The 21362-nt window shown below is 38.4% G+C and overlaps 1 protein-coding gene across 1 annotated transcript; it reads left to right on the top strand.

Moving 5' to 3' along the window:
• Nucleotides 1-330: 330 nt before the first annotated feature.
• On the top strand, nt 331-20965 carry Mob1a (MOB kinase activator 1A). Its single transcript, XM_003468987.5, has 6 exons — nt 331-562; nt 4259-4425; nt 10098-10191; nt 11628-11761; nt 15976-16139; nt 17221-20965. Exons 1-6 carry the CDS (start codon nt 549-551, stop codon nt 17296-17298), a joined length of 651 nt encoding a protein of 216 aa, XP_003469035.1. The 5' UTR covers nt 331-548; the 3' UTR covers nt 17299-20965.
• The last annotated feature ends 397 nt before the right edge of the window (nt 20966-21362 follow it).

Below are 21362 nucleotides of genomic sequence, written 5' to 3'. Positions count from 1 at the left end.
TAGGTGGTGCGTACATTATAAAAAGGTGAATTTTTGCTATGAAAATTTTCCCCTTATTAAAATCAGATTTTTTTTTAATAGGAGAGCTGGACAGTTGTCACAGAGGCCTTTCCTCTGCCTAGAGAGAACAGACTGAACACAGTAGCACTAAACATGACCAAGAGCCATTCGTCCTTTCGGAGGGCTGTGGTCCGCACCACACCTCCCGGCAGAGGGAAGTCCCAGTTTGCGGAATGCTGATTGGCTGACTCCTAAAAGGAGGCGGGGAAATAGGGGGCCGCTGGTCCTCCTTGGCAGGCAGGGGCGGGGCGAAGTCTTGGCTCGCGAGATTTTGCTGTTCCGCATTTCAGGTCTGCGGGGTGGGGAAAGAAGGAGCGGCGGCAGCCTCGGTCTGCACCGTCTCGCAGCAGCTCTACACCGGCTGGGATCCCGGCTTCCGCGGTCTGAGAGCTGAGGGACCGTCCGCTGCCTCTCAGTTCCCGCGCAGGTTCCGAATCTTGCCCGGGGTGGGGGCCAGTGGCCCCTTCCCTGCCCTCCGAGGACCGAAGATGAGCTTCCTCTTGTGAGTGGGGCCGGGCCCGGGGCGCCAGACTGCGGGCTGAGGTCGGGGGTCTGGGTCGGGGTCGGGGGCGGTGGCGGTGGCGGTGGCCTGCGTCCGCCCTGTCCCTGTTCGGTTCCGGAAGGTGGGGAGGGGAGAGACGAAGCCGACGGTGGTGAAGGTCGAGGCGGAGGAAGTGGAGCGAGCGGTTGGGGAGTTGAAAGGCCCCGAGGCCGGCTGCGCCTCCAAACTTTTCCGCCCGAGCGCCCCTGAGGGCGGAGAGACGATCTGGGGCGGAGCGCCTGGCCCGGCTGCGAGCTCCCTGTTTCTCTCAAGTTTCGATCCTCTTTGGTAAACGATTCTTGCTGACTTAGCTCTTCGACTCTGTTATTACTATTTAGTTTCATTATTGTCAAGTGTTCATTTACCCGCGTCGAAAAATGCTGCCCCAGGAGAGTGTGAACGCCTTACTTGGAGGATCTTGAAGTTACATGTAGGCCTGCAGCCAAATCCTTCTGTCCTAGTCTGGTTCTGCCCACATTGATTTTGTGACCTTAAATACTGCTGTCCTTGGTAGAGTCTTGTTTGAAATAATACTTGGGCTCAAACGAGGCTTAATTGGACAAGTTTGTAAATTCGCTGATCACTGTTAGGTATGTGGGGGTTTAAGCTCTGGCACCTTATTCTCAGGTAGTGTTCTCCACCTTAAATATTATTAAACTGTTTTATGATCCAATATGTGATCATTTTTAGTTATGAATGGAATCCGCTAGCTTGACGTTTTGTTTTGCCGAATTACAGTGTTTCATAACCAGAACTACCTACTTCTTTAATGTGAGAAATGTGAATTCTTTCGAGTATATTGCTGTTATAAAATAGCATTACTAAAAGTTTCTGTCTGAATTTCATTTTTCCTGCCTTTAAATTATTTCCTGATGGGTATAGGCACCAAAAAATGGTCATCATGTCAAAAAGTCTTAATGATTTAAAGCCTGGCGCGGTGGTGCATGCTTGTACAGTTATTCCCGCTGCTTGGAGAACCCAGAGTTCAAGACCACTTCATCTCAAAAAATAGGTTAAATTACTGATGTCCATATTATCAGAAGTATTAGACTCGTAAGGCACATCCAAGTCTGAGTTGATATTTAGTTAGAAATTTGTCTGTGGATGCACCGTTGTTGCCTTTTGGACCTAAATATTTGGCTTTATTTCTTTGAAACTTTGTCGTTTTTATGAGCATTATGTTTTACACTTTCTGGCTAATTTGAATAATGCTGTCATGAACATTTTTGTACAGGTTTTTGTGTGGATATGTGTGTTCCTGTTTCTTGGATGTATACATTGGAGTGCAGTTGATTTGTATCGAACCTCTGTTTTACCTTTTGAGAAAATGCTAAACTTTTTCTAAAAAGCACCGTGCCATTTCATGTTTACAGCAGTGCTGTGTGAGGGTTGCAGCTTCCCCACACCCTCTGTAGCACTTGCTAATGGTAGCCATCTAAGTATGGAGTAGAAATTCTTAATTTTGATTTGTAATCCCCTGATGACCAATTATATTGAACATCTTTTTTGTTTATTGGCCATTTGTACATATTCTTTAAAGTCCGTTTAGATCCTCTCCTTTGCCCATTTTTAAATGGGATTGCCCTTTTGCTTTCAAGCTGTAAGAGTTTTTATTGGCCATAGTGCTTTTATCACATCTGAGATTTGCACATATTTTCTTCTATCCTGTAGATCATTCTCACGAGGTTGACAATGTCATTTGAAAGACAAAAGTTTTAATTTAGATGAAAATCATATTGAGTCTTAAGACGTGATTACTGTTTTCCATAGTCTCTTGTCATTTCTGTGTATCCAGGACTCGTCCTTCTAATTTAATACTTTCCTATTCAGTGTGACTTTTACCACATTAAAAAGAAACTGTCCATATTTGATTTTTAATATTTTCATATTCTTTTTAAAAATTTCTTACACTTATTTAAAATTCAATTAAGACATATTATGTAAATGTACCAACTCCCTATGATGAATATAATCCTTATATGGTACAAACATGTACTAATGAGATTTTTAAAAAATAGATGAAAATTTCTCAAGTAAAGTAAAGGTTCACAGTTCTTTCCTCTCCCTTTCCTAGAAGATCACCACCTTGTGTGCATTGTTCTGATACCTTCTGTGCATTCAAAGGGGTCTTGCTGTACATTTGGTTCTGTAATGTGTTTAGCTGTGTTTTGAATCTTTTTGTATGAATATATCTATTCTTTATCCTTCTTTGATACTATAATATCTTACATGCTATAAATGTGCCATCATAATTTAATCCTGTACTGGTAAACTTTAGGATGTTTCCTGTTTTTCACTATTAAAAACATTCTTGGAAAGCAAATCTTTATTCTCACATAGAAGAGATACCTAGAAATGGAATGGTTAGATTGAGAAATTACTTGAATGTTATGCACTTTACACTTCCAGACACTGGCCAAAGTATTAATTTCTCTGTTCTCTAGTCTATACTTAACCAATGTAGTCATTTTTTCTGTTCTAAGGGTTTTTTGCTTTTGGTGTTTGGTTTGCTTTGGTTTGGTACTGAGGACTGAACCCAGGGCCTTTGCACTGAGCTGTATACTCCAGTGCTTGTAAAAAAAAATACTTTATTTTGAACATGGTCTCCCTGAACTGTAGGATTAGGCTGGTGGAGCTCAGATTTACAGTCCACCTGCTTCAGCCTCCTTTTGTGCTAGGATTAAGGTGTGTGCCACCACATCCTGCATCATTCTAACTGTTGAGTCACAGAAAAATAAATCTTACTTTAATTAAACAGTTTTTCACATGTTCATTCATCATTGTACTTTTAAGTTGCCTTTTTCTCTCCTTAGTCTATTTTTCTGAAGAGTTCCTTTAAGGAGTTCTAGAAGTATTCTTTGTCCAGCTAATCTTTCAAAACATGTTTAATGTACTTTTTGTTACTTTTGTTTTTGCTCAGTTACAGGAATGTCAATTGTTAGGATTTGAAATCAGTTCTTTTTTTTTTTTTTTTAAGTTTCTAGGTTTTTTATCGTATTAGGAGCACCTTGTGAACGGTATGAAATAGCAATTAAAACCTAACTTTTCCCCAGTAATTGTGTTTATCTCATTTTCCTAGCTACACTTGAAGATGTTAATATTTCTTTTATCATGGTTTGCTTTGATGGCTTCACAAATATTTTGATATAGAACTGGATCCTGAAAATGAGGATGTTAGAGTGAGTGCCGTCCCTTTACCTTTTCTGTAGGTAATTGAGGATAGAGGAAAGTGAGGTTTTTCTTGTTAGTACAGAGTTAGTGACAGAGCAAGGACTAGAATCTGAGTGGGGTTTTTTTGTTTCTTTGGTCATTGTTTTTTGTTTGTTTGTTTTTATAAAAGTACCCTTTATGCCAGACTTCTTTATGGGTGTATCACATTTTACTTATTTGTGAAATTATGCTACTTACCCAGCTTTCATGTATGGTAATAAATTAGACACCCCCAACACCCCACCTCGATGCAGGGTAGGCAAGCACTGTACTACTGAACTATACCCGCAGTCCTAAAATTCTCTTGTTGTGATCATCATCTCCTTTTTCCATCCTGGGATCTTTCAGAGAATGTTTTCATTTCATTTCACAGATGAACTTCCGTACCTAAAATTACGCTGTTCTACTTTCAGTGCTAAAAATTCGTTTCTACTTTTAACCCAACAGTAGCAGCCGCTCTTCTAAAACATTCAAGCCCAAGAAGAATATTCCTGAAGGATCTCATCAGTATGAACTCTTGAAACATGCAGAAGCAACTTTAGGAAGTGGAAATCTCAGACAAGCAGTTATGTTACCGGAGGGAGAGGATCTCAATGAATGGATTGCTGTTAACAGTAAGTTTTTAACAATGTTCAGCTTCATTGGTTTGTAGAAACATTTTGCTGAAATCTTTATTTTGTTGTTGTTGTTGTTGTTTGTTTGTTTGTTTTTGAGACAGAGTCTCGCCACATAGTTCAGGTGGGCCTTGAACTCACTATATAGTCTGGGCTGGCCTCAAATTTGCAGTGATCCTCCTGAGAGCTGAAATTACAGGCGTGTGCCACCATGGCCAGCTAAAAGCTTGTTGTTGATGGATTTTCTCTAACAGGCATAACTGTTGTGATATGACAGATTAAAAAAACATAAATAGAAATACTTGGTAATTTATGTTCTTCAGAATACTTGGTAGCATCTTTGGTTGAGTAGTGAGGCCTGAGAAGTGATGAGTGCTTCAGGCCATTCCTGAGGAAAATACCATGAAGAACTGAATAAGGTCAAATAAAAGATTAACAAATGCAAGGACTCTCCTCCCGGGACCGTGTGTTTGTAGGAATCCATTGCACAGTTTTGCCCCCACTCCCGGCAGTACTGATTCACATTCACATTCACAAAAATCTATGGCAGTTCCAGTGGGCAGTCAGTTGTTTGTTGTGAGTGAAGAATCCTCAGAAAGGGCTGGGGATTTAGCTTAGTGGCATAAGCACCTGCCTGGCAAGTGTGAAGTCATGAGTTCAATCCCCAGCACCCAAAAAAAAATCCTCAGGAAGAGATTGAAAGACTGGGAGAAAGTGAAGGGATCCAGGAGCCGAGTTGAAGAGAACCAGGACTTGATGTGCTGAGGCTAAAGATTGGAATGTGTCAGCCTCTCATGCTGAGGTGGGATCCGTACTGGGACCTTTTTAATGGAAAATTTCGGACATAAGAAAGTAGAGAAACTAGGACAGAATTCTCAGGTACCCATCATCCCTCTTCAGTAAATATCAGTGTGTGGCTAATTGTGCTTCTTTATGCCCCCTATTTCAATGCAAACCCCAGACATATTATTTCATCTATAAGTATCTCTAAAGACAGGACTCCTTTTAAAGATAATGACACCCAGGCACAGTTGCATATGTAATTGCAGCTGTTTGAGAAGCTGAAGCAGGAAGATCACAATTTTGAGACCAGCCTAGGCAACCGAGCCTGGGATAGCCTGGGACCCTATTTCAAAATAAAATTTAGCAAGGGTTGGGGTATAATTCAGTGATAGAATGCTTGTCTAGCACGCTCAGAGTCCTAGGTTCAGTCCCCCATACAACACACACACACATAAGTCGTCTTTTAATGTTATTGAATTATCTATTTAGTGTTCACATTTCCCCGATTGTCCTATCTAATATTTTTTTTTTAATTGAATGTTGGTTTAAATCAGGATCCAGCAGGGCCTGTATATATGTTTTCTCATATCTCTTAATCGATAGGTTTCTCTTTATTGCAGTCTTTTTTTCCCTGCTCTTTATTTTTGAAGAAACCAGGTCACTTATTTTCCACAGTATGAATCCCCTAATTCTACCCCCAAGGCATCCATTATCATGTTCTGTTTCTCCTTTTATCTCCTGTAACATTAGATGTGGAGCAGCATTGTCCTATAGAACTTTCTGCAAAGATGAGAATGCTCTATACTTTTAGTGTGGTTATTTATCCCTTAACATGTGGCTAATGTGACAGAGGAACTGAATTTTTAATAGAACTCAATTTTAATGTAAATATGGTAACCAGATGTGGCTAGTGGTGACCATGCTAGTGGCTTGATTTTGTTTTATGTACAGTTACTTAATAGGTGGGGGTATATGTTTCTATATGTTTTTAATTACCCAAAATTCATAGTTTGCAGTAGAATTCACTTTTCTTATTGTATATTCTGCGGATTTGGACAAGTTTATAATGACAAGTTTATCATGTTCACCACTGTGACATTATCACAGAATGACTCAAAATCCTCTATCCTTTGCCTGTCTTCTCTCCCTTTGCCCCCGACTATTTTGGCAACCATTGGGGTTTTTTTGCCTTTTTTAGAATGTCTTCATATAGTTGGAGTCAGATAGAGTATATAGCTTTTCCATAGTGACTTTTCTTTGCTTAATAATATTTAAGTTTCTTCCATATCTTTTCATGGTTGACAACTCATTTATTTTAAGCCCAGAGTAGTCGGTTTACTAGATATATCACAACATATTTATCCATTCACCTACTGAATAATAGCTTGGGTGCTTCCAAGTTTAGGCAGTTAAGAATAAAGCCTTTGTAAACATCCATATGCAAGTTTCTGTGTGAACTTAAGTTTTCAATCCTTTGGGCAAATACCAAGCAGCATAGTGAGCAGATGTGGTAATTCTGGGTTTGTGAGAAACCGTTGGTCTCCCACAGTGGCTGGACCATTTGTTTCCCACTAGCAGTGAGTGAGAGCTCCTGTTGCTCTGCAGCCTTACCAGTTTTCAGTGTGGTCAGTATTCTGGATTTTCGCCATTCCAAATAAATAGGTAGTGGTGTCTCGTATTTTAATGTGCATTTCCCTGTTGATATTTGGTGTGAGGCATCTTTTCATATGCTTACTTGCTGTGTGTGTGTGTGTGTGTATCTGTTGAGATGTCTGTGAAGATCCGACTCATTTTTGAGTTTATTGTTACTGAGTTTTAAGTTTTTTGTATATTTTAGAACACATTCCTTTATCACCTATGTCTTTTGCAGATATTTTCTGCTAGCCTGCTGCTTAGCTTTTTCTCTCATGAGTTTCTTCTGCAGAGCAGAAAATTTTAATTTAATGAAGTTTGGCTTATTAGTGCTTTCATAAACTGTGTCTTTGATCTTAAAGGTTATTGCCAAGGTCACCTAGACTTTCTCCTCTGTTTCTCCCATGTCTCTTAGAGGTTGTATGCTTTTGCATTTTACATTGTGATCTATTATTAATTTTGAGTAGATTTTCATGAAGGGTTTAAGGTCTGTGTGTAGATTAATATGGGGGTTTTTGAGACAAGAGTTTTGCCCAGGCTGGCCTCAACCGTGCAGCCATTGGCTGCCTCAGCCTTCCAAATACTGGGTTTATAGGGATGCACCACTCTGCCCAGCTAGATTCATCTTTTTGCGGGTACCGGGAATCGAGCTCAGGACCTTGCCCTTGCCAGGCAGGCTCTGTGCTGCCAAGCTGTATCCCTGGCCCCTAGATTTCAAGTTTTTGCATATGGATGTCCAGGAGATGTACACTATTGCTGAAAACTGTCTTCTCCATTGTGTCAACTGTGTTCCTTTGTAAAGCCCGTGGGTCTGTTCTGCATTCTCTATGATAGTCCATTGAATTATTCATTGTGTTACCAATATCACACTGACTCAGTTACTATATTGAAACTGAGCAATGTCAGTCTTCCCACTTCGCTTTTTCATATAAAATTTAGAATCAGATTTTTGATACACTGAGGTTTTTATTGGTCAGTTGTCTTTTTATTGCTCTTAGCAACATTGATAATCAGTTTTTGTTTTGTTTTTTGAGACAAGATCTCACTATGTATTTTGTGCTAGCTTTGAATAATATTATCATCAGTGCATTTGGATAAAAACCTTGTGTGAGCTACATGTGTAATTTAAGTTTTCTCAATCACATTTAAAATTTTTTATTTTTCATGTTAAAAACTATTCACATTGCTTGAGAGAAGAAAAGGTGCAGAATTATGTGGTATGTTGTCTTTTTTTAAATTTTTATTTACTTATTTATTCTTTTCTGAGACAGGGTCTCACTATGCAGATCAGGTTGGCCTTGAGCTCACTTTGCAGCCCAGGCTGGTCTTGAACTTGCAGTGATCCTCCTGCCTCAGCCTCCTGAGTACTGGGATTACAGGCTTGCGCCACCATGCCCAGCTATACGTTACTTTTTGTATAAGAAATGATAAAGAAACTTAGTGGGCAGGAGACAGAAAATGAGTGGTTGCCTCTGTGTTGGAATTTAGAGTTTTTTAGTATTTTTCATATTGTTTTGATATTTGAGCCATATAAAGTATTATTCAAGATAAAACTTTTTTAAATTTTTATTTAAATGATCATTGCTTATTCCAGAGGCCTTAGATTTTTCTTTGAGACATTCTGCTATAAATCAGGCCAAACTTTTGTTTGTTTATTTGTTTGTTTTGAGACAGGGTCTACCTGTATAGCCCTTGAATCTGCCTCAGCTCCCTGAGTGCAGGGATTACAGACAGGCATGTGTCTCCATGACTGGCTCAAACCTTCTGGCCTCTTGTTCCCAATTTTCTCTTAAAAATTGCTGAGAACTTCAAAGAACTTCTAACTGTTATGTAGTTGGTTACTGTTACAAATTTTAAATATTCTTCTTATTAAGTTCATTTAAAAATAATAAATCCATTGCATGTTAATATATTTTTATTTAAAAGTGTTCTCCAAAACTGGTTTCAAAGAGAAATATAGCATTAATATTTTTGAAAATCTTACGTATTGCCTGGATTAATGAACATTTAGATTTTCAGATTTGCTTTTGCATTCAAGAGTCCTTGAAAAATTCTACTGTACCCTCTTGACAGAAGGAGAGTGAAAAGGGCAATTAAAGTGGTTTTGGCCCACAGATCCCGCTGTGGCCTCACAGGAAATCTCTACACCACCTTTGATACTGGGGCTTCCATGTCACTTTTGTAGAAACATGACTGATTAAGAGGAAGTAATTATGGATGAGGGAGTTTTATGTAAAATTCCTTTTGACAAGGTGAATTTTTTTAAGTCTGTTTTTTAAGAAGCTTGGAAAAACCCTACTTGATTTTCACATACTTCCATAGAGGACCAAAGTATTTATTTAAAACACTTTCCAAGTTTCATATGACTTTGCACAGAATAGTTACACTTTATTCATCCACTTCCGTTTTCTTCTATATCTAACTGAAGCTTATGTTGAAACTACCCACTAATTACCCCAGCTCTCTGCCTTTTGCCTGAACCTTTGCACTTTAGAGTTGCCTTTGGGTCCTCTTTGTTCTTTGTGTAAGGGTAGTGCTAGGTGTTAAACTTGGGACCTCACACATGCCAAGCAAGCACTGTACCCCTGAACTACATCACCAGCTATGTATGTAATAATTGACTGATTTATTGATTGATCATTTACAGAGTCATGCCATGTTGCCCAAGCTGGGCTCCAACTTGTGATTCTCCTTCCTCAGCTTCCCAAGTAGCTTGAGATCACAGGTGTGCACCACTGCACCTGGATGGATCCTGTCTTCTTATACTGTATCCTGTATTACTCATTTAAAAAAATTTTATCCCTTCTAGGGCTAGGGGTTTAGCTCAGCGGTACAAGCGCTTGCTTGGCAAACATGAGGTCATGAGTTCAATCCCCAGTACCAAAAAAAAAAAAAAAAAAAGAGGAAGAGGACAATTTTGGACTGGGGATTTAGCTCAGCGACATAAGGGCCTGCCTGGTAAGGGCATAGTTGTGAGTTTGATCCCTGGTACCAAAAAAAAAAAAAAGTGTAATATATCAAAAGTTAATGTTTAGTTGGCCATGGGAGGGAGCATGCACCTGTGGTCCTAGTTACACAGGCAGCTGAGGCAGGAGGATCCCTTCAGTTTGGAAGTCTAAGGCTAGCCTGGGCAAATATAGCAAGACCCCATCTCAAAAAAAAAATTCTTTTGTCCTTTTTTTTCTTCAGCTGAGAAGTCTGACATTTTTGTTATGTTTACTCAGACATTTAACACAATTCTGCCATTACCTCTGCAGCTGTGGATTTCTTCAACCAAATCAACATGTTGTATGGAACTATTACAGAATTCTGCACTGAAGCGAGCTGTCCAGTCATGTCTGCAGGCCCCAGGTGCGTCAGCCTGATACAGAGGTGTTGGCGTTACTTTTGCTTTATCACTAATGGATGTGTAATAATAGGTCTTTTTTATTATATGTTTGGTTACATAAAGTTGATTCCACTTTGTTCATGAATATTGACCTATAGCTGTTATTTCTAAATACTTGGACATGTGGTTATTCAGAGTTTGATTTTTATATTGCATCATAGTAACTTTGAGTATTATGTTGTAGGAAGAAGAATACAGAAATTTGAATTATGTTTATCTTGTATCCCAAAACTTTTTATCTGATTAATATTTATGGCTTCTGGCTAGCTTTTAAATGAGTTTTGGTAGTTTTTAATGGGCCTTTAAATATTTGATTATTTTTTCTTTCATTTATTTAGAATTAAGTGGGCAACACAGTTTAGAAATGATTAGCTGGATTAAAGATGCTAGGTTAACAAATATTTCAACTATAATAAACTTCAATGAAAAATCTAAAGAAGTATAGAATTCTTTATCACCTATAATATTAAGTCAGATTGTGATGGGATTAATGTTTTTATGTTTCTCAGTGTTTTTTTCTTATAATAAATTACAGATTTTATGTAACAATAAATAATATCAAGATGTTTGTCTCTTGTACTTTGACTTTTCTATAGGTATAAGGAAAAAAGATCCCCAATGAGTTTTGACCCTATTTTTGTTGCAGTTTAGGAAGGCTGTTATTTTATGTTTCATTAATCAAACTTTATTTATTTGTTTTTGTCTTTTTGAGATGGAGTTTCACTAAGCAGTTCAGGCTGGCCTTGAACTCACTTTTTAGCCAAGGCTGGTCTCAGACTCGCAGCAATCCTCTTGCCTCTGTCTCCCGAGTGCGGGGATTTCAGGTGTGCACCATCACGCCTAGCCCTACATTCATCAAACTATAAAAGAAATCAAAATGAATGGGAAATATAAATTTGTCTATGGTTTAAATGACTGGAGAAATTTTGCAAAGTCTTGTTGATTATTCTAGTTTAGCAAAAGTAAAAGGAAAAAATGTGCATGGCTAAAAATGTATTTGTCTAAGGTTGTCTCTGAGAAACAGGATTTGATCATCTTGGCACTGATGATAAGTTATGGCCAAGGGTCTCAGAACGCAGTGGATCATTTGCTCCTTACACTGCCCTCAGCATCTTCCTGCCCTGCACATAGGAGTACAGTTCCTTCGTCTGTCCTGGACTGTCTTATGAAACATCCTTTCTGGTACTGCCAGTTGCCACTGGCCGTGATCAGAGATGTCTCCCTGATCTCTTTAGTTATAACCATCACAGTTCATAGTAATTGTGTAGGAAATTTACAGTAATCCTCAGTAGAACCTTAGGTAATTTATTAAAGTTATGTAGTTCATATTAATAAAATGTGGAAGTAGCACATTTATTAATGTTTTTGAAAATCATCAGTAAAACATATTTCTCTTCAGGTATGAGTATCACTGGGCAGATGGCACTAATATTAAAAAGCCAATCAAATGTTCTGCACCAAAATACATCGACTATTTGATGACCTGGGTTCAGGATCAGCTTGATGATGAAACTCTCTTTCCTTCTAAGATTGGTGAGTTAATGAATATTGCAGAACTATTTTTCTTTCTGAATTATGTAGTCTTTTTTTACTGCTCTGTTACTTCAAAGTATTAGAGTGGGCCAGGACATAGCTCGGTGGCACTGTGCCTGCCTGGCAAGTACAAGGTCCTGAGTTCAATTCCTGGTATAAAAAATTAAGTAATAGAGGTAGGCATGATGATCCATACCTGTAGTCCTAGCCCTTAGGGGCTGAAGCAGGATTATTTGAATTCAAAGCCAACCTGAGCTACTTACTGAGAACTTACCTAAAAAAAACTTTCTTTTTTAATAGAGACTGCCATATTCTTCTCCAAAGAGTCTGTATCAGTATATATGCCCTCTAGAATGTTTGTGTCTGCCTATTTTTCTTTTTTTGAGGGGAAGGGGGAGCTTTTTTTGAGACACAAGTCTTGCTATATAGCCCAGGCTGGTCTTGAACTCGTGGCAATCCTGTTGCCTCAGCCTTCTGAGTGCTGGGATTACAGGCATATGACACCATGCCCAGCTCTGCCTGTTTCTTTACCATACCGATTATTACTCACTTTTTCTTTTTAGTCTTTTGTACATTAAGTGAATACATTTTTACTTCAGTGTACATTTAAAAAATATTGATATGATAGAGAATGTATTTTGTTTTGTTGATCATTGTAACTTTTCTGTTTATATCCTTTGTCTGTTTCCGTTAGGAATATTAGCTCTTTATATTTTTTCCCATATTGTCTTTTGTCTGATTTGTTGATGGACTGTTTTGCTCTGCATATCTCTCATTTTGTCTTACTAATCATTTCCTTGTGACTTGAGTTTTCCTTGGTGTTTTTTTTTTTTGTTGTTTTGTTTTTTGTTTTTGTCTTTTTGAGACAGGGTCTCCCTATGCAGTTCAGGCTGGCCTTGAGCTCATTTTGTAGCCTAGGCTAGTCTCGAACTCGAAACAATCCTCCTGCCTCAGCCTCCCAAGCTCTGGGATTACAGGCATGAACCACCACGGCTGGCTATGACTTGAGTTTTAATACACTAATGAAAAACTTTTTCCCTACTTCTGGATTATTTAAAAAAAAAAAACCTTACATTTGTGATTTTTTTTAATGTAATACTTTATTCTATCAGTTTTTCTTCTGAATGCTGCTTTCATTATTTTCCAAAAAGAAAATTTAGTCAGTTTTTCCCAGTTCACTTACTGAGTACATGTGTCTTTTCTGCCCTGATTATCTTATGTGTACAATGGATTACCGTATATTTGGAGGTCTTTTAATGTCTTTATCACTTCCTGTGGAAACTGCAATTTTCATTCACGTGGCCATGTATCTTTTACCATCTTACAAGGGCAAGCTCCTTTCCTTTCTCTTCTTTTTTAGAGTATTCACAGCTATCCTGAGGTATTTCCCAAGAATTTAGACATTTGCTCAAGGTAAAAAAACAAATAAAATCTTTAGATTGCATCTAATTTTTGTACACAGATATATTCTTATTCTCTTTATACTGAATCTTCTAGCCAAGAATAAGATCTTCATTTAGTCTTGTCATTTATTTAGTGAGCCTTCTTTCCTCTGTAAAATTCTATTTTATTTATTTTATGTTATGTTTTGGTACCGGGGATCAAACTCATGACTTTGCACTTGCCAGACAGGCACTTAGGCTGCTGAACTAAAATCCTCAGCCCCAAAATTTTATTTTTATTTATTTATTTAGACTTTTTGAGAGAGCATCTTGCTAAGCAGTTTAGGCTGGCCTCAAGCTTACTTTGTATGCTAGATTGGTCTCAAACTTGCCACAAACCTTCTGCCTCAGCCTCCCAAGTGCTGGGATCACAGGCCTGAGCCACCACACCCAGTTTATTCCTAGGCATTTTTTTCTTTTTATTAATACTTGGTTTCTTCTCTCTCTCTCTCTCTCTCTCTCTCTATCTTCTTTTCTCTCTCTGTCTCTCTGTCTGTCTGTCTGTCTGGCTGGCTGGCTGTCTCTCTCTCTCTCCCCCTTTCCTTTTCCTTTCCTTTTTGAGACAGGGTTTCACTGTGCAGTTCAGACTAGCCTTAAACTTCCTTGGTAGCCCAGGCTAGCCTCAAACTCACAACAATCCTCTTGCCGCCTCCTCTCGAGCACTGGGATTACAGCCATGTGCACTATGCCTGGCCGGATAATTGGTGTCTAATTATTATTTGATGTATATTGTCTGTTGATTTTTGTAACTGTTATACTCTATCTTGATAATTCTTCTTTCTCTTAAATTTCTGAAGTATGCAGCTTCATCAGATGAAGATGACATTAATTTGGCCTCTTTCTGATGTTTTCTTATTGTTTTATACTCTCCTAACTGCACTGACCAGTACTTCCAGAACAATGCTGAGTTAGAGTGATGATGCAGAAATGTACATCAAGTGTTGCACTTGATCTGCTTGATATTGGTCAGTTTTTCCATTCTGTTATTCAACCTTTTCCTTTCTTACAAATTCTTTATTATGTATTGCTTCTATTTGAATATCTGTTAAATATAGCTTGGAAAGTATTTAGATGAAAACAAATTAGTTATTCTTGAAGGTCTCCTCTTTATGGAGATAAAGAAATTTTTTTAGTTCATCCTTTTTTTTTTTTTTCCAGCTTCCTCTTCTGCATTAATTCACTCTCATGTTCTGGAGTCCCTTTGTCCCCATTAAGTTGTTGTCTGCATGTTATTTTTGCTAGTTATTTCATTAGACATAACTGTTTATTGCTAACTTTTTACTAATAGTTTCAAGTTGTTAATGTTATTAACAAGATACTTCTTGGTACATTCAGAGAAAAAGGGGTTTGGTTTTTAAAACATTTTTTCAGTACATGAATGCTCAGAGAAATATGTTTCTGCATAATATTCAAAAAATCAAGTTAGCCAGAACTTGGAGGAATAGACACAAAACCCAGTGATGTTTAACAAATTCCCAGCTGTTAAGGGCTGCCAAGAGAAAAAGAAAACAAAATTCAGGGAAATATTGTTTTAGTAAGTCCTTGTTTTTGAAAGGTTGAAAGGAGGTGTTTCAAGAGTTGTATCAAGGAATAGGCCTTTAAGGCCAATGAACCTCAGTTATTTTGGAAGCAGGTGCGCTTGTTTACTGCAGCCAGTACAGTTGAAATGACTTTATCCTGTCTCTGTTTTCTAAGAGACATTGATATTCTCAGCATAATTCTCAAGAACATAGCCAGTTGCAACCCTGAGATGACTTTACTGTTCAAGATAGTCCAACAAACCTTCCGGTTTACTAAAGAAATGTTTTATTTTCTTTGAAAAAATCAGGGGGTCCAACTCCCCTTTTTTTAGAAAGTACACTGTATTTTTAACCATCAGGAAAGTGGAAACTTAATTTCCAGGTAATTCAGAAAATAAAATAATAAAATTTATACTTGCTGCATTTAACCTGGGGAAGAAACCGTAATATTAAACCACTAAAGTTATGTTTATTTGAACTTTGATTCAGAGGCATCTTACATAATCTGATGTTCATGCTTACTGATCTAAGGCAATTAGAAAAACTGTGACCTTTGTCTCTTAAGTATACAGTAATAAGCTTATGAGTGTTTGCAGGTATGTTTGTGTGTTAAAGTTGGTCATGGAAGTATTGAAATTTGCTGCTGAATATTGGGTTAAAGGCTGGCACAGTCACTATAGAGATCAATATAGAGATTCTTCAGAAGCTTAAAAATGGAAATTCCATTTGACCCACCTGTGCCTCTTCTGGGTATATTCTTGAAAGAGTTAAAGGCATCCTACCATAATGATAGCTGAATATTCATCTATAGCTATGCAACTCACAGTAGTTTAGCTCAGGAAATGACCTGGATGTCTGGCCACATGCGCATGGATAAACATATGTGGTACACCATGGAATATTATTTCGCTATAAAGAACAAAGTTATGTCATTTGCTGGAAAATAAATGAAGTTTGAGACCATAGTGTTAACTGAAATAAACCAGACACAGAAAGTTAAATACTACATGGTTTCTCTTCTATGAGAAAGCTAATATATAAATGAGTAAAAGTGAAATAAATGAAAGATGGTTGGAAACAAACATGAACTTTTTGCAGATGGAGAAGAGGATGAAGGGAACTAGGAAGAGGAGGTAAGGGAATCAAAAATGGTCAAAAATTATCTCTCCCAAAACAGATGTTCGCTGTTACATTAATTATTTAAAAAGACTGACTGATCTACTAATATACGTATGTGTGTATTTGACTACAGGTGTCCCATTTCCCAAAAACTTCATGTCTGTGGCCAAGACAATCCTCAAGCGTCTCTTCAGGGTCTATGCCCACATTTACCACCAGCACTTTGACTCCGTGATGCAGCTGCAGGAGGAGGCCCACCTCAACACCTCCTTTAAGCACTTTATTTTCTTTGTTCAGGTAAGGAGCCTGTGGGTTTCTGAGCAGTGTGTCTTACTTGTCCGCACAGAGAAGCTAAATACAAATAGTGTTTTCAGTTTTATTTTCCACATTGTTTTGTTGATCTGTGTGGCAGCATACAAAGATGTCGCTCAGCAGGCTATAATCCCACCCGTTTGGGAGGTGAGGGAGGAGGCTGGCAAGTTTGAGGCCAGCCTGAGTAACTTAGACCCTACTTCAACATGCAAATGAAAAGACTGGGAGTGTAGCACAGCGGTTAAACTTCTGTTTAGGATATATGAGACCTTGGGTTCAATCCCTAGCTTGGGTCAAACAAGGCCTTGGGCCCTCCACCTCTAGCCTCCCTGGAGCTCCAGTTAGGGTGTGTGTCATTTTAATACGTGCTCTGTTGTGAGCTAAGTCAAAATATGTAATGTAGAAGTTGTTTTTTCTAAACTAAAACCTCAGCATCCATTTTAATTGCAGAGTTGGCACTTGGTGATAAGTCAGTGAGTTTGGGTTGCAGTCAGGCACTTGGTCTCTCAGAGGTTCACCATCACTGCCCTACAGGTTGGCAGTGTAGAAGTAGAAGGTAGGCATGGAGGCAAAGTCCCCATACCTTAGTTGTCACGCCTTGGTCTTCCTCATGAGCAGCCCCGATCTGATGTTCTCCCAGGGCCCACAGCCACCAGCCATTGCATTAACACACAAAAGGCGCCTGTCTCTCCAGACATCCCACACTGTTAAGGAACTGTGTGTCAGGAAGCAGGGAGGAAAACTGGTACGTGTCACAAAGAGTATCTGTGTTTTTAAACGAGTAAAAAACGATTGTTATAAAATGTCCATAGAGCCAGGTATGGTGGCACACACCTGCAATCCCAACATTCAGGAGGCTGAAACAGGAGGATTGCTGCAAGTTCAAGGCCGGCCTGGGCTACAGAGTGAGCTGAAGGCCAACCTGAACTGCATAGCAAGACCATGTCTCAACAAGACAGGAAAAAATAAGTTCATAGAATTTCATAAAACTAGGATTGAGAATCTTTCAAAATCATTTAGTTTTAATTTAGGTTAGTTTTAAATTTTATTTCTCTTCTGTTTTTAGGAGTTTAATCTGATTGATAGGCGTGAACTGGCACCTCTTCAAGAATTAATTGAGAAGCTGGGCTCAAAAGACAGATAAATGTTTCTTCTAGAACAGTTGTCCTCTTGCTTCATCTCCTGCTAGAGCTATCTCATTGCTGTGTGTGTAGACTAGTGATACAGACTTTAAGAAGACAGGATAAAGGACATCTTGTGTGTGTCTGCAGGGAAACTGTCCCAAAGGTAGGTCGCCTAGTAGCTTCACAGGCAGGACAGAGTCAGAGGACACAGTCACATCAGAGATGCTGTGTGAACAGTCCTGTTACTGTCAGCATTGTACTCGGTTGTAACATGTGATGACTAACCTGTAGTTTATTAGTTCACTTATTTTTTTATTCACAAAAATTATTGCATCTGTTTCAGGTGTCAGCATAATGGATATTAAGAGTTTTTACCATTGATTTATTTGTAAGTTTTCAGAAAAAATTTCCTAATACAATCATATTGGTTTTACTCTGCTTTTATCTTATTAATAGAAAAGGTATTTTTAGGTTTCCTTAAGATTTAGAACTTCTAGACTGGGTGTGGTGGCGCATGCCTGTAATCCCAGCACTCGGGAAGCTGAGGCAGGAGGACTGCTACGAGTTTGAGCCTAGGCTAGACTACATAGCAAGACCCTGTTTCAAAAAAATATTTAGAACTTTTGTGTCACTTTGGATAGCCTTTTAGTTTCAAGTTTATATGCTCGTGTTTTTATAGATAAGAATATATATTTTTCAAAATTCATTATTGCAATTTAAATCATGTCATATGTGGAATGGGAGCAACCAAAGTTATTTTTAAATTAGTTTTATTTTTTAATTATTATTTGGGATTGTATTTACATCTATCTAAATTATTAGAAGTTTTCATGTATCAGAAATAATTTTAGGTTCTGAGGATGATCTTACAGGTTTTTATTTTAAAATGCTTTTTTAAAATTAGTATGAAGCTTTTGGCTGAGAAAAAACTAAATATACATGATAGACTTAGGTCTCACAGCCATTATTTTCATTCATATTGTTTTTCAGAGGCTTTGCAGTTTTGGTAAGAGTGAAATAAAGTATTTAGAGTATTTAATAGGTTCCTAAAAAACTTACCTCTGTGTTTCTGTTTTTTGGTACTGGGGATGGCAAGGTGAGGGCTGTGTCACAGAGCTGTGTTTTAGTCAGGGTCTGGGTTTCCCAGTCTGGCCTTGAATTTGGGATCCTTCTGCCTCAGCCTCGAGAGTAGTTGGGATTACAGGTGTGTGCCCCCAGCCTGGCTTTGTTTTTTATTGTGACTTGAGACTTAAGAGTAGTATGACAAAATGAAAGGCAAAATAAGTACAAATAAATAAGTAATCTTAATTTCATTCTGTTAATAAAGGATAGATTGAGCTTCCATAGGGAATTTAACCTGCTTTCATTATTTTTTATCAAAACTTGAAATTTTTCTTTTTATGGGGATAATATCATCTCCCTTTAGTGAAGAAAATGCGTTTTTTGTTGAGTTCCTTGGATTTAAATGTTTGACTATTTAAATGTACTGAGGCATAGTAGATATCCTGGAGACTTGCCAGACTGACAAAGCTTTACTTCATCTGAAGTCTGGATCAGAGCTGACCAACCTCATGGCTTTGATAAAGGTTACATTTGATAAGGGTTCTTTTGTTACTTATTTTTATTATTCCACTAGATTATAAAGAAAAGAATTGCTTAACACTCTACCCCACCCTCTTTGGGGTTTTTTTTTTGTTTTGTTTTTTTGGTACCAGGTATTGAACTCACAGCCTCAGGCTTGCCAGGGCAGGTGCTTAAGCCACTGAGCTAAATCCGCAACCCTGCCTTTGGTTTTTTGAAACAAGGTCTTGCTGTGTAGTCCAGGCTGAGCCTTGTACTCACTGTGTATCCCAGGCTGGCCTGAAACTTGCAGTGATACTCCTGTCTCAGCCCCCTGAGTGTGAGGATTACAGACATGTGTCACCATACCTGGCAGAAACTCCATTTTTAATAACCTAATTTCAGTAAATTCTTAAAGACACACAGATTTTAAAGGATTTCAAAGTGGGATAATCACCAATTAAAAAGAGAAAAGCCCTGTATAAAACATTACACAGCCCATGTTTTAAACTTACCCAGTGGACCAGCTATCAGCCATCTTGTCTACTTAATGTTGATTATTTAGAAATAAAACAAGTTTCTGGGTGCATCTCCATTGTAACTTCCTCATTGTATATTCATTTGTAATATTTCAAAGATTCTCAGAAGAGTTCTTGCTTCTCTCCATTCATTTTCACTGATAGAAATCCCCTCATGATGGAGCCCCTAAACCAACCAAAGACGGTCACATGCCAGGGAAGCAGTAAAGGCAGCTTATTAGTGGGACATAAATCAGAAATGTGTTGATAATTTTGAAACTTACAATAAATGCCCTTTTTAAAAACTTTATTTTTTTAACAAAACGAGTTTCCAGGGCAGTCTGGTTTAACCAGCAGCACATTACACTGAGGCGGGAGGAGAGCCAGAGAATGGGGGGTGAGCGGGAAGCAGAAGGCGCCCTCCCGACAGGGCGAGGGGCCACCCTGTATAGGGGTTGGAAGGAGCCAGTGAGTGTGGCTTCGCTCACTCTGCATTTTCTGCCCCAGCCCACGTCTCCTGTAGTCCCTCCACTTCCCCTGCTCCGCAGACGTCCTCTCCCGTCAGTGGCCGATGTCTGCTCCTCAGTGGTGATTACAGTCCTGGGTGGAGAGTGCTTGCCAAATGATGCAGGTCATCCTGTGGTGCTTTAGTTTTTAGGCCTTTTAAAAAACTTGGACAATGATGTACAGATACTTGTTTATTCAGACCTCTTTGAACTACTGTTTTTTATCTTGACAGCCAAATGTGTCCTTCCTTCTCCTTCATTTTGTGAATAAAGTGACTTTACAGGCCTGGCAACTAACAGGGTGTTCCGTCCATCCTAGACTTGCAGAGCTGTGGCTTATGTGCTGCTTCCTCAAGAAATGCAAATCTGTGTTCACCATGACTTTGATAACAGGCAGTTATTCTAGTAGTGCAGAGGAAGCGGAAGCTGACATCTCCAGTGTGATGCCTTACCTCATATGAATAAACAGAGCAGGCCCAAAGAGTGCAATGTCCTAGAAATGTGTTTCTAAGCAGCTCCAGTCATGGTGCTGGGGCTACCGCAGCCCCATTGCACCAGGCTGGCTCCTATCAGAGGGAACTGTGGCCTAGAAAATGCAAGCCTGCACCCCAAGCACTGAGCACCTTCCACATGGTGATTGGTTCGGTGTGGATTTGGTTTCTATTGTAGAATTCTGGCAAAGAGGAAAAATAGTTCTTTGCTCTTTCTCTTGCATTCAGTTTTACTGTTTCAGACTGTAAAAGGCTTTGGGTGATGATGTTCCATGTGGTAGCACTAATTTTATTAAAACACCTAATTCACTTGGATTTGGATTATGAGACAAACAAGTATTCTGTAAATCCAAAAGAATCACCAGTGTGCTATGGATTTACTATACAGCAATATTCAATATTTGGTCTACATTGAAAGTAGTTTGTATAAGTTAGCCTTAATTACCATCCAGAATATTTTTAAATGTTCTTTACATTCAAACTTATGTTGTATTTTTACATCTTTGGGGGGCTTTATCTATTTTTCTAAGTCAGTCAACTGTACTTTAAAAAAATGTATTTTGTATCTACTTTTGTAACTTCATCAAAATAAAATATATTGAAAGCAAGAAATGACTGATTTTATTTTAGTATGGGAACTTGAGATTTTTGCTGGTTCTGTGGGATCTGAGTACAGCTTAAATTTGGAAGGTTATCGTTGAATATAATTTAGTAGTTACAATTGTTTTTAGCCCTTAAAGATAAGTTCCAAAATAAAACAAAATACCAGAACCCCACTCCCAAGAAACAAACCATTTTATTGTTACCGAAACCCACCCAAGACAAAAATAATTAGTTCCAACACTAGCCAGCCGCTGGATCTCTTTTGCATATTCCTAATTGTGGTACCGGGAAAAGAGAATATGAGACTTAATAAACCTAATAAAGTTGAGTAATAGTGTATATCCTTAAACCTTTCCCTGCCCCAAACATCTGTTTTTCATTATTGTAGAAGAAATTCTAGGAGAAT

Source organism: Cavia porcellus, unplaced genomic scaffold, assembly GCF_034190915.1.
Source record: "Cavia porcellus strain 051 isolate PalLab524CR breed Dunkin Hartley unplaced genomic scaffold, mCavPor4.1 scaffold_18, whole genome shotgun sequence".
In the NCBI taxonomy this organism is placed as follows: Eukaryota; Metazoa; Chordata; class Mammalia; order Rodentia; family Caviidae; genus Cavia; species Cavia porcellus.
Note: the sequence above shows the minus strand (reverse complement) of the source record. Positions and strands in the feature narration are given on the sequence as shown.